The sequence below is a fragment of the Saccopteryx bilineata genome, chromosome 3, assembly GCF_036850765.1.
Source record: "Saccopteryx bilineata isolate mSacBil1 chromosome 3, mSacBil1_pri_phased_curated, whole genome shotgun sequence".
Taxonomy (NCBI): domain Eukaryota; kingdom Metazoa; phylum Chordata; class Mammalia; order Chiroptera; family Emballonuridae; genus Saccopteryx; species Saccopteryx bilineata.
The window spans coordinates 225,983,438-225,996,863 of NC_089492.1; the positions used below are offsets into that span (position 1 = coordinate 225,983,438).

The window sequence follows — 13,426 nt, forward strand, 5'->3', positions numbered from 1 at the left end:
GAAGGTCCAAACTTCCTCGTCGTGACAAACTCGTGACATTCACGTGAGGTGTTCGAGGGGCGCGGAGAGGCGGAGCCAGCAAAAGTTGGAGACGGCCGGGCCCGCCCCCCTTCTTCTGTGGACTCTGTGGGAGCCCTCGTAGATTTTGATTCCCCACTTAGAACTGGGTAAGTGGTTTTCAAACAAACCCTTAGATGTTCAGGCCGCGGACCTCCCTGGCGCTAGTCCCCATTGGGGTAAAATGGATTTGGGCTGCGCTGCCGCCTGCGCACTGTATCGGTGAATACACAGAGCTCCTGGCCGAAGTCATTCTCTCCAGGGGCTGCAAGCTCCTCATGCGTTAATCAGCTGGAGAGATTTACCTGCCTGGCCTGAGTTCCCCGCCCTGGTTTCTAGTAGGATGTGCCTTTCGACCCCACACCGCGGGGCACGGGTTGGTACTGCCCCGCACCCCCTGCCCGCCACCGGATTTATGCTTCCGGCGGCCAGGCCTGGCATCGCTCCCATGGCCGTGCCCAGCCGTGGGGACTGCTATGGTTTGGGTTCCTGCAACTGCAGGGGTCCTGGAGCTCTTTCTGCCCCGCCTTGCTCCCGCTTTACCATCAGATTTGCCACCTTACTTTGGGAGAGAAATATGTAATTTTTTTTTAACCTTTTTCCTCTGATCACCCCCACCTAGAATAATCTTCAAAGGAAAAAAAGTTACAAGACACACTGTGAACACAGTTCCTCCAGGAGACATCTCAGTGACCAGGGAAGATGTGTTAATGATTGAACCATTTCAAGGCTGGTGGACTGTTTGTCCGCAGCTAGTGGACGCGGCTGTGTGAATGCCTGCCTGGTCAGCAGCAGCAAAGCCGGGGGGCTCAGGTCCCCAGCACTGGAGAGCAGATTGCCCAGTCTCATCCGATCTTTGTCTCCCAGAACCTGCAGGAGTATAGAATGGCAATAACTGCCCCTCCCCTATCTCTTACCAGAATTGGGCACTGAGCTCCAGACCAGCAAACCTCCAGACCAGTGGTAGTCAACCTGGTCCCTACCACCCACTAGTGGGCGTCCAGCTTTCATGGTGGGCGGTAGCGGAGCAACCAAAGTATAAATAAAGAGATAGATTTAACTATAGTAAGTTGTTTTATAAAGATTTATTCTGCCAAACTTAGCGAAAATCTGACATAAAGTACTTGGTAAGTAATTATTATTATATGCTTTAACTTGCTGTAACTCTGCTTTATAAATTTTATAAAGTAAAGTTACTTCCCTACTTTATAAATCACCATTACTGTGGAACCGGTGGGCAGTTAGAAAATTTTACTTCTAACAGAGATACAAAAGTGGGCGGTAGGTATAAAAAGGTTGGCTACCCCTGCTTCTGATGGAGCCACATAGCCAGGAAGAGATTCATCCTTGATCACTTTTAATTTTTTTAATTTCTTCTGGGTTAGGGATAATAAGTAATATGCTTGCATGAGTAATTCTTGATCAACAGCAGCATATTATGTAATGATTGATTCTTTGTCTAAGTTTTTATTTTTTTTATTTCTTGCCTAAATTTTTTAAAATTTTTACTTCTGCCTATCTCTCATAATGTGCTTGTGTTCTGGTCTGTAAATTGATCTGCACGTTCCATGTTAAAACCGATTTCTAACACTTTCTCTATTCCTTTAATTTTCTTTATTGATTAATTTGAGAAAGAGAGAGAAACACTGATTTGTTTGACTTATTTATGCATTTATTGGTTGATTCTTATATGTGCCCAGACCCGGATGGAGTGCGACCTGGGTATTAGAATGACACTAACCAAGTGAGCTACGGGAGCAGGGCCTCTATTCCGTTAATTTTAAGGGATTCAAGCATAACCAATGGATTCAAACATAACATTGAAAAGGTCACTGGTGGAGGAAAAACGTTAAATTCTGTATTTCCTAGATTTGCAAAGTATGGTTGGCAACCATTCACAGGTTAAAAAATAAAATAAAAAATTAAAACCAAGGTACTGTTGGTGAAATTTTTTGAAGTTTATATTTGATAAATAGAAAAACCTATTTGAAGCACAGTTTAATTAAAAAAAATACACAAGCAATGTGACAGGTGCACTGATTGCAAATGATTTACTCTGAATAATAGAGTTTACTCCATGTGAGGCAGACTGTGACACGCCCACCCCGTGCTACTGCTGTTCATTTTCACGAGGATCCTATGCTAAGGAGTATTGCCTCCCCATTTTACAGATAAATAATTAGTTTTCTTAATAGAATAATGTCCTATATTCTCTAGTAGGTTCTTTAACTTATGGCATTTGAGATATTTTCAATTGTAAGCAGATGCCTTGATCCTAAAATACATAATCCTACCTACAGTTTAATTGAATTTCATATTTCAGCATGTCTCACTCTTATCATAATAAGGTACATGCCTAAGAAATTAAGGGTCCTCTCTGCCAAAATTTCAATGGAGATAGAAAAGTATTATATGGTAATGGAATAAAATTACCCAACCACATTTAAGGTTTGTAGGACCTTAATTCTAGCTTTGTGTCTGTGTGACCTTTGTGAGTCTCTGTAACCTCTTAGAATGTTTTCTTATCCATAAAATGGATAATAATTTTATTTCCACTTCTGCATACAGTTAAGCGGTGGTTTAATAACTGTTGCTTCTCTACCTATTGTGAAAATAATTTTATCAGTATCTGTGAAAGATGTGCTTTTTAGAAGAAATCAGGTATTGAAGGGACTTAAGAATTATCATAATTACTATTTATGTGTTGTGTTATTTTATTCTTTTTATTATACCTTCTGACATTAGCACCTGTGTTAAGAAGCCAGTCATGATCCTGGGGGTAGCTGAGGGCACGGAGGACAGATTGCAGCCTGATCAGTCAAAGCGGCAAAAGCTCAGTGGGAAGTAACATCACCAGGAGCAAAGTAGAAAACAGAGCTGTCAAGGTCATGCCTTCTCCTTACAGGTGCCCCAGGATAATGTGATAGTTTGGGACGAGGAAGGGTGTCTTTGAAATCCAGTATTAAGGATGAGTCTTCTCCCTACATTGTTCTTTTCTCCCAATTTAGCAAATGTCAAAATATAGGGGGAGAAATGTACATGTTAGATATTTTTGACAGATCCTATTTCAGGGTAATTTTGCTTTTATTGTTCTGTAGTTGGTTTTTTTTGGGGGGGGGGTTATATTTTTCTGAAGTTGGAAGTGGGGAGGCAGTCAGACAGACTCCCACATGCGCCCGAACGGGATCCACCCAGCATGCCCACCAGAGGGCGATGCTCTGCCCATCTAGGGCGTTGCTCTGTTGCAACCAGGGACATTCTAGCACCTGAGGCAGAGGCCATGGAGCCATCCTCAGTGCCCGGGCCAACTTTGCTCCAATGGAGCCTTGGCTGCTGGAGGGGAAGAGAGAGACAGAGAGGAAGGAGAGGGGGAGGGGTGGAGAAGCATATGGGCGCTTCTCCTGTGTGCCCTGGCTGGGAATTGAACCTGGGACTCCTGCACGCCAGGCCGACACTCTACCACTGAGCCAACCGGCCAGGGCTTGTTTTTTGAGGATAAAACAGTGATGTTTGTTGGTGAAAAGATAAGGTATGAGTGCATGAAAGAAATGAATAGGTAGGAAGTGGGCAGATACTAAGAGTGAGAAAAGAATCACAAATCTTACATGTTGTGTGTGTGTGCATGTGTAAGAGAATGAGGGTGAGCAGGACCTGGGGAGGGGCCAAGTCGTTTTCTCTCTGCCCTTCGTGTTCTCTGAGTTTAGCACAGTGCCTCCCTTACAGTTAATGTTCAAAAAAATAAACACATGTTGAATGAATACCAACCAGTATTTGGTATTAATATTTTGTTTAAATCATTCTCTAGACTGAACTTGCTGGGCCTAAGGACTTTTACAGCCAGAGTCCTGTAAATATCATTTTGTTAAATCAAAGATCATTATAGAGTTTTAGAATTGAGAATCTTTCCATGAGTGAGAAATGGAGGAGGAAATAGGTGGGAAAGGAATAACAGTGTCTATTATACAGGAGTCACCATTGGCCAGGTTCTGTGCTTGATGCTTGCCATGTCTCTAGCACAGTAACCCCGAGTGGAAGGAGCCCAGTTTTCAGATGAAGAGGCTCAGAAATGATGACTGCCTTGCCCAAGGCCACATGCGTAGTAAATGATAGAGCTGGGGTTCATACTGAGAGCTGTCAGATTCCAAAGCCCACACTTCCCATAACACCATGCTGAAGATGGAAAAAAAAAAAGTCATGTTCTTATTTCCAGAGTGGAAAACTGATCGAGGCAACTTATTTTTTTTTTTCTGTTTTATTTTCTTTATATTTTCAGTTTCTTGTGTAAGAGGTACCTAGCCTGAGTGAAGATAGGAACACAGTAGTGAGCCTGTGGAGTAGGCTCTTCTCAGGTCTCTGCTCGGGGACTGCTAGCTGCCCCACAGTGCTGCTAGGTGTATGCCTTTGCCTGCTTCTGCACCCTTTTATTTGAGGGCTGCCCTTCAGGACCTGTCATTGCTAAATAACCTTTTCAGCCATGGAAATTTTACTTTTTCCTCTGTGCTAGGTACTATATTAAATCATTTTAAATAAAGGGTTTTAAAGTGATACAACTTTTGACTAATTATAGTAAGAGCTTTCCATTAATAACACCATCAAAATGCTTTGACCCCCCCCCCCCCCCCATGGCCTGGCGTTTTTCAGTTAGCATGGGTTCTGTTCTGAGGAGGCCTGTGTTGGCTTCAGTATGGTCAGAATCATTTCATCTCAAGTCCTAGTTTCTGCAACTCTTTCTGAAAAGAAAACGGAGTTTTCTTTTTAAATGTTAATTTTTATGCTACATTTTACTGTTAACAGTGGTAGGACAGAAAGGTTAACTATAAATTACTCTTGTGATTTATAAAAGATTGCAAAGCAGTGTCTTTAGTTTTTATTATTTTCCCTCCTTTGTTAAAGTGAATGAAGTTCATAAAGCCAAGTGTTTCAGCACTGATAAATCTCAAAAACATAATGCTGAGATGGAAAATCAAGTTGCAGAATTAAGTGCGGTGTGATCCAATATAAATAAAGTTTAAAAACATGCAAAACCAATAGCATATATTTTTTGGTAATACATTTACTTGTAGTAGTGGGATAACATCATGCCTAGGAATAATGAGCACTGAGTTAATGGTAAGAGTTACTTCATGGAAGGGAGGGGCACACATGGGTTTGGTTATATCTACAATGTTTTAGGTTTTTAAAATGTTAAGATTTGCTAAAGGTGGGTGGCAGATAAATGTTTATTATATTCTTTGTATTTCTTTATGTATTTGAAATAATTCATAATCTAACAAAAGAGATCTATTTATATAATGTTAATAAAACTTACATCAGCTCCTAAAATTTCCATGATGTTGCAGCCTTCGCTTACACAAAAGGACACCTACGATATTCATTATGCTCTACCTATCCAGATGTTTTTGTTTGCATGTTTGACTCCCTTGTTGAAGGCATTGAATCTCTACAGGAAGTAATATGAAGTATTTTGCTTTTAGCTGAAGGATTTGTAAGATGAAAGGTTTTATTTTTTTTAAGGGATTTGTAAGATGAAAGGTTTTTAAACATGTAATGAGATCAGTGGTAAGCTTGTGATTTAAATTGTCATTTGAAAAATTGTTTGATCTGACCCTCTAGGGGAAAAAAATACAGTGATAGCCTAGATACAGTAGGACAATGTATTAATTTTGTTTTCTCAATCTTTAGATCTCTATGGCGACTGGACAGAAGTTGATGAGAGCTATTAGAGTTTTTGAATTTGGTGGACCAGAAGTGCTGAAATTCCAGTCGGATGTTGCAGTACCAATACCAAAAGACCATCAGGTGGAAATAATTACTTAAAAACAGACTATATTTACAGAATATGAATCTTTAGCACATCGAGTTACTATTCAAAAGAAGCAGACTCATGGTGATTGTAAAGATAGTGAATTAGGACAAAGTTTACACTGTTTACATCTATGAGCTCTGACAAAGATAACATAATTCTTAGTGAAGTAGATATATGAAAAGGAATAACATCTTGTTATAAGAAAATTTTGAAGTTGAGAATCATCTATTCAGTCTAATAGTTGGATTTTTCTGATAGAGTCATAAGTAGTTTTGAATAGTTATTCTATTACAAACTTTATTGATTTTTATTTAGGGCACAATAGGAAAATAATTTTCTACATTCATTTTCACATATGATTTAAGAGAATTTAAATGTAGAGCTTAATTATTTCTAATAATTTTAACAATATATTTTTTCAATAAAAATTTTGTACTTTTATTACTGCACCTTCCATTACTCCTGAGTCTCATTTCTTTAGCAGGCCTTATGAAAGTTTTTACAATTTGGCCATAGCTTACTTTTATAGATTTGTTCCTTATCACTCCTTTTTAATAGACTGTGCTGTGACAGCATCAAACATGATTCAATTTCTTCCTGAGGCTCTTTCATTCCTTCTGTCTTTGCAAGTAATAGTTCTTTAACTTGAAATACCAGTTTTCTCCAATTCCCATAGAATTTCTATTCATCCTTTAAGGCCTACACCAAATACCATTTCCCTTGAAATGCCTTCCCTTTCAGAAGAAATAATTCTATATTAATTAAGGTAAAATAAGCTTCTATAGTAGAAATAACCTCAAAATCCCAATGAATCAACAATAGAAAATCATTATTAACTAAATTCCAGAATTCTAAAATATCATTGGGTAGCACTCTTCCCACAGCCATTTAGGGACCCAGGCTTCTCCATCCTGTGGCTCTGCCACTTTCAACACCTGTCTTCCGAGGTCACCTGAAAGGGCAGACGCACAGTGTGAATGTCCTGGGAAGGTCTTTATGGTTAAGCCTGGAAGTGTCACTCGTCACTATTGTTCACCTTCTCTTGGCTAGGACCCAATCATTTGGCTACTCATCACTGTAAAGGAACCAGGGAACAATATTCTTCCTGTGTACCCAGGAGGAGAAAATAGATTTGATGAGCATATAGAGGTCCCTGCCACACATCCCCTCAAATATTTCCACCACTCTCTTCTCAAAGTGTTTTTAATATAGCACATAAGTCATTTTGTCTTACATTTTTACTTATATATGGGTTTGCAAAATTGGAATGTTAACTCATTTGAAAGCAAGGTTTTTCCTTCCATTTTTATAGCTCCCCAAATTATTGCAGTCTTAGCATAATGCCTGAATTCTCTGTAAACGAATACATTGTCATTGCAGGTTCTAATCAAAGTCCATGCATGTGGTATAAACCCAGTGGACACATATATCCGCTCAGGCACTTACAGTAGGAAACCACTCTTACCTTATACTCCTGGTGTTGATGTGGCCGGGGTAATAGAAGCTGTTGGAGATAATGTATCTGCTTTCAAGGTATTGCATTTTTAATTATTTTCATTTTAGCTTAATATGTTTTCTTAAAATATTTTAACAGTTTTAAAATGTGTCTGTACTTTAGTCTTTAAACACAGTTTCTGCCCCATGGGGGACTCTCCTCGTAACAAAAGAAATTACTTGTATCAAGAGCCCTTGTTTACATCTGCTTTGTTGGGAATAACTTCAGAGTGGTATCTGTGTCTGCACATCCCCACAGACTTCAACTGTGAGCCTTTTTTTTTTTTTTTAATTTTTATTTATTTATTTATTCATTTTAGAGGGAGGGAGAGAGAGAGAGAAGGGGGAGGAGCAGGAAGCATCAACTCCCATATGTGCCTTGACCAGGCAAGCCAGGGTTTTGAACCGGCAACCTCAGTGTTTCCAGGTTGACGCCTTATCCACTGCGCCACCACAGGTCAGGCTGTGAGCCTTTTGATTGAACAGAAATATGTGAGGAGGGAAACAAGCAAGAAAGTTATACTGTTTCCTAACTCTTGGTAATACACAGAGCGACATAATTTTTAATACTTTTTATAAATGTAGCTTCACAAAGTAAAGGGAATGCTATTTTTTTTAATAAGTAAAAATGAAAAAACTACAAGGTCACTGTACTTTATCTGAGCTCTGGCTCAGATAAAGGTGATGGAGTCAATGAAAATGTTATGATCAGGGCTTTTGTTATGTATATGCCAAAAGGCTTTTAAAACATAGAGTATATTCATGTGCTAACATCTTGCCACCTAATTCCTTGACCTGCTCAACTTTGGCCACTCATTTATCCCAAATTGGACTGAGCCAGAGAAGATTAACGTGGCCCTTGGACAGGAAGACTGGCAGATTATGGCAGCCTTCCTGTTCTCAGCCCGTGGTGATCTGGCTTCTGCCCCCATCGCTCCACTGAAATGATTCTTGCTAATGTCACTAATGGCATCTGTATTGCTGGAGTTAATGGGTCCTTTTATGGCATTATCTCTCTTGACTTCTTCATGACATTTGACACTCACTTAACTTTTTCTTGAAAAAAGAAAAACTACTTTTTCTAAAGCTTCTATGACATCATTTTCTCCTGTTCTTCTCCCAACCCCCGCCCTTTCCTTTCTGGGCATCCTTTTTCAAGCCTTTTTTTCTCTGGATGCTCCTCAAATCTGAGTGTTGCCAGGCACCCCCAGTCCTATTCACTCGTCTGCCTTTTGTGTTGTATACCTTCTTCATGATGATCTCATGCATGCCTATATTTTCCATTATCACATGTATATATTTTGTTTAGAATTTTTTTAAATATATGTCTTACTTTTTTTTTTTTTTAAGAGACAGAGAGAGGGACAGACAGGGACAGACAGACAGGAAGGGAGAGATGAGAAGCATAAATTCTTCATGGCAGTTCCTTAAGTTGTTCATTGATTGATTTCTCATATGTGCCTTGACTGGAGGGCTACAGCAGACCGAGTGACCCCTTGCTCAAACCAGCAACCTTGGGCTCAAGCTGGTGAGCCTTGCTCAAACCAGATGAGCCTGTGCTCAAGCCGGCGACCTCAGGGTTTTGAACCTGGGTCCTCCGCATCCCAGTCTGATGCTCTATCCATGGTGCCACCACCTGGTCAGGCTCTTTTTTAATATAAAATTTTAAAAATATTTTATTGAGGCAATATTTTAAGCCCAACTGTATGGCCAGTAATCACTGCCATTGTGGCCATTCACATGCAGGTTCCCATTAGATTTGGACAGACGGTAAAGAAACAGTGGAGCCAAAAAATAGTGGGCCATTTTTTTATTCAAGACTCACACTAGCTGACAAGCAAAAACACAGGGCTCCCAAAGGCACTGACACATTCTCTGGTTCCACAACCAGGAGAATCTTCTCCAGTTTCTCCTAGAATCAAAGGCTCCATCAGTCTCAGTGAAGCTCAGAAAAGCCCCTCACCTCTGTTCCCCATCTCCTTCTCTCTGCACAAACTCTGCCAACATGGCTTCTTACTCTGCAAAACTGGCTTCTCTCTCTTTCCCTGCCATCTTGGCTTCTTTCTCCTACTCCTTCTTTTTCTCCTTTCTTTTTAAAACTTTTCTGGCCGTGAAAACTTCTCCTCCAGCAAGCGTTAGCATAACAATGGCCCTTCCCAAGCAGGAAGGCAATTAGCAATTTCACAGATCACATACCTGGCGCTGCCCAGCACTGTTTTAATAATTTTAATTGATTGTGTTTACATAGATTCAAGTGTCCCGCTGAATATATCTCCCCCCATCCCCGTGTTCCCCTTGATAACCTCTTTGCCTCCTCCCTCCAATACCTTCCCCTCTTCCCTCCAGGATTTGCTGTCTTGCTCTCTATAACGCTGTGTTATGTATTTATATTTTCACTAATCTCTTTCCCTTCTCTGATCCCATCCTCTCATCCCCTTTCCCTCTGACTGCTTTCCCTCTGGTCCCTTTGATCCTGCCTCTGTCTCTATTCTGTTCCTCAGTTCACATTGTTCATTGGATTCCTCAAATGCGTGAGCTCATATGATATTTTTCTTTCTCTACCTGGCTTATTTCACTTAACATAATAATCTCCAGGTTCATGCATGTTGTCGCAAAGGGTAAGATTTCCTTCTTCCTCACAGCTATGTAGTGTTCCATTGTGTATATGTACCACAGCTTTTTAATCCACTCGTCCACTGACGGACCCTTGGGCTGTTTCCAGATCTTGGCTATTGTAAGCAATCCCAGTGCCATTTTTAACAATAAAAGTGAGCAAACTCAAATAACACAAATTTTATAAACTGATTTGCCCAACATTCTACCCTTTTGCTCACTTTGCAATCCACACCACAGGCATTCCTGTGCAGGGAATGAGGTATATTATACACACAAATTACAGTCACAGCACAAGTCATACAATTTCAACAATTACAAAGTGCCCTTCACCAGAGCTCCTCTCCCCCATCGGGGTCTCTCACATTGTCCAAGAGCCACATGTCCATCCAACAAGGGAGCTGGTGCCCCCTCTGGTCACAGTCCATGAGTCAGTCCACGCTCATGGGGCCTCAGGCCTCCCCTCTCATCCCGGCCATTTTGGCAGCTCTTAAGACGCTGACCCAAGGAGGAGCACGTAGCAATGGCAGCCAACATTTCTACCTTTGCTCCAGAGATCATGATGCCATCCACCCTATGCCCCACAATTGCAAACCTACCAGGGACTTAGCTGCTGGGTTTTTACCTTCTGGAGTCTGCGGACAGCAACTTCAGAAATGCCTGCCTCTGCCGACTCAAAGCCACTCTGCCAGCACGGTTCCATCTTAGGCTCCTGTAGCTGCTGGTTTTCATGAAGCTGAACCCACAGTTGTTCCTCCAACAACTGCTTTTGCCAAGGTTCAGCTTCCAGGGCAAAGTGCAACTCATGAACCCATGCGGCCTCCTTCTCTAGCACTCACTCCAGTTCCTTCTACTGTGGCCATTCTAACTACTTCCACTCCTCAGTTTGCAGGCCTCAGGCAGCCTCTTCCATAGCACTCTTGGTTTCCTCTCACAAGGCTGCAAAAATCAGCCAGGTCACGATCCCCTAAGGGACAGCCATGGTGAACCATAACAGCAACCAGACCTCTACACCACCCCTCAAGGGTGGCGGCAGCTCCATACCAATCTGATCCAAATCCTGCTGCAAATTGTGCCAAATGGAGTGCCAGTAGTCACCCCCATCGTGGCCACATATGTGCAAGTTTCCGTTAGATTCAGACAGATGGTAAAGAAACAGTGGAGCCAAAGAATGGTGGGCCTTTCCTTTATTCAAGACTCACACCAGCTGATGAACAACACATACAGGGAGAAACACTTCCCTCTTCTTTCAGAGCTCACAAAGCTACTGACACACTATCCACTTCCACAACCAGGACAATCTTCTCTGGTTTTTCCTAGAATCAAAGGCCTCACCAGTGTCAGCAGAGGTCACAAAAGTCCCTCACCTCTGTTCCCCATCTCCTTCTCTCTGCACAAACTCTGCTTCTTCTTCAGCACTGCATTCTCTTTGCAAAACATGGCTTCCTACTCCTCCAGCACACATTAGCAAAACAATGGCCCTTCCCAAACAGGAAGGTAATTAGCAATTTCACAGATCACATACCTGCACTGCCCAGCACCATTTTTAACAAGAAATATGAGCAAACTCAAATAACACAAATCTTACAAACTCATTTGCCCAACACCAACCAAATATTAATCACATAATAGAATTATTTCCTATTCTTACATAAGGGGCATACTGAGTCTTTTAGATAATGAATAGTTTTCTAATATTTAGGCTCTTTTTATTTAAAAAAATTTTTATAATTATTATTTCTTAATTGGATGAACAATTAAAAATATTTTTAAATTAAAGTTGACATTTAATATTTTATATTAGGGTCAACTATATAATATAGTGGTTAGACATTTATATAATTTACAAAGTGATCTCCCCGATAAGTCTGGCTACCAAGCTCTGGACCTGTGGTGTCCACTATAGTAACCACATTTAAATAGCTAGGGGCTATTTAAAATTTAAATTTAACTTAAAATTAAAAAATTAGTTCTTCAGTCACACTGGCAAATTTCCAATGCTCACCATGCCTATGCATCTATCTAGTGCCATCCTAGTAGACAGTGCAGAGGTAGAGCATTGCTATCATCATAGAAGGTGGTGTTGGAAAGCATGGAACCCACATGGTCAATCTCCAGAACTTCTCAGGTGTCTAAAACCTTCGTTTCTGCTCCTCTCTCCTATGACTGTCTTGGTGACTTCTGGAGTGTGAGGCTGATCTCTTCACTCTTCCTCACTCAGTTCTCCCTTGTAGAACTGTTTTCTCTCTCTTTCCATCCTACTCTCTGTTGTTGAGGTTATCTTACCGAGACCCTTACTGGGATTTCTGTAGTGAACACTTACCAACCTTCCTCCTTCCTCCCTGAATCTATCCTTGCTCTGTAAGGGGTGTTTTCTAAAATGTAATCCTGATTGTTCTACAGTTAATTATTGCATTCATTTCATCTAGATTTCAGGGTATTCTTGAAACTGCTTGTGTTCTGAAAGAAGGCATTTTATGCTCTCTCATTTGTCTTTCTATTCGTATCTTCTATTCCCTGCCTCCCTATAGTTTAGTAATAACTTCTCATTCTTCCCCGCATAGCTCATGTTCTTTCATCTCTGTCTTTGTTCATATTGATTCTTCTGCTTAGAAGAATTAAACTGAAACTTATAAATACAGGTTCAAGAAGAACTAATGCCTATCTTTCTCAAACTATTCCAAAAAATTCAAGAGGAGGGAAGACTTCCAGCCTCATTTTTACGAGACAGGCATTATCCTAATGTTAAAACCAGGTAAAGACACTACAAAGCAAGAAAATTATAGGCCAATATCCCTGATGAACATAGATGCTAAAATTCTGAAAAAAATATTAGCAAACTGGATTCAGCAATGCATTAAAAAGATCATATGCCATGATCAAGCGGAATTTATTCAAGGGAGGCAAGGCTGGTACAATATTTGCAAATCAATATGTGTGATTCATCATATAAACAAAATGAAGGATAAAAATCACATGATCAAATCAATAGATACAGAAAAAGCATTTGATAAAATCCAGCACATGTTTATGATAAAAACTCAGCAAAGTTGGAATAGAAGGAACATCATAATAAAGGCCATTTATGACAAACTGACAGGCAACATCGTACTAAATGGGCAAAAACTTAAAAGCAATTCCCTTAAGATCAGGAACAAGCAGATGTGCCCCCTTTCACCACTATTAACCAACGTAGTTTTGGAAGTTTTAGCCATAGCAGCCGGACAAAAGAGAAATAAACATCCGAATTGGAAAGGAAGAAGTAAAAGTGTCGTTATTTGCTGATGACATGATACTATACATAGGAAACCCTAAAGTATCCAACAAAAAACTACTAGACTCGATAAATGAATTAGCAGAGTGGCGGGATATAAAATTAATATTCATAAATCAGTTGCATTTTTATATACCAATAATGAACTGTCATAGAAATTAAGGAAACAATCCCAATTACGA

General features: G+C 40.4%; 1 protein-coding gene across 1 annotated transcript in view; it reads left to right on the forward strand.

Moving 5' to 3' along the window:
• Nucleotides 1–20: 20 nt before the first annotated feature.
• The window catches only part of CRYZ (crystallin zeta), a 32,942-nt gene continuing 19,536 nt past the window's right edge, over nucleotides 21–13,426 (forward strand). The window contains exons 1-3 of the mRNA XM_066268877.1: nucleotides 21–167; nucleotides 5,740–5,856; nucleotides 7,244–7,396. Of these exons, the coding sequence (XP_066124974.1) occupies nucleotides 5,746–5,856; nucleotides 7,244–7,396 (264 nt within the window). The 5' untranslated portion in view covers nucleotides 21–167; nucleotides 5,740–5,745. The remainder of the gene's footprint in view (nucleotides 168–5,739; nucleotides 5,857–7,243; nucleotides 7,397–13,426) is intronic.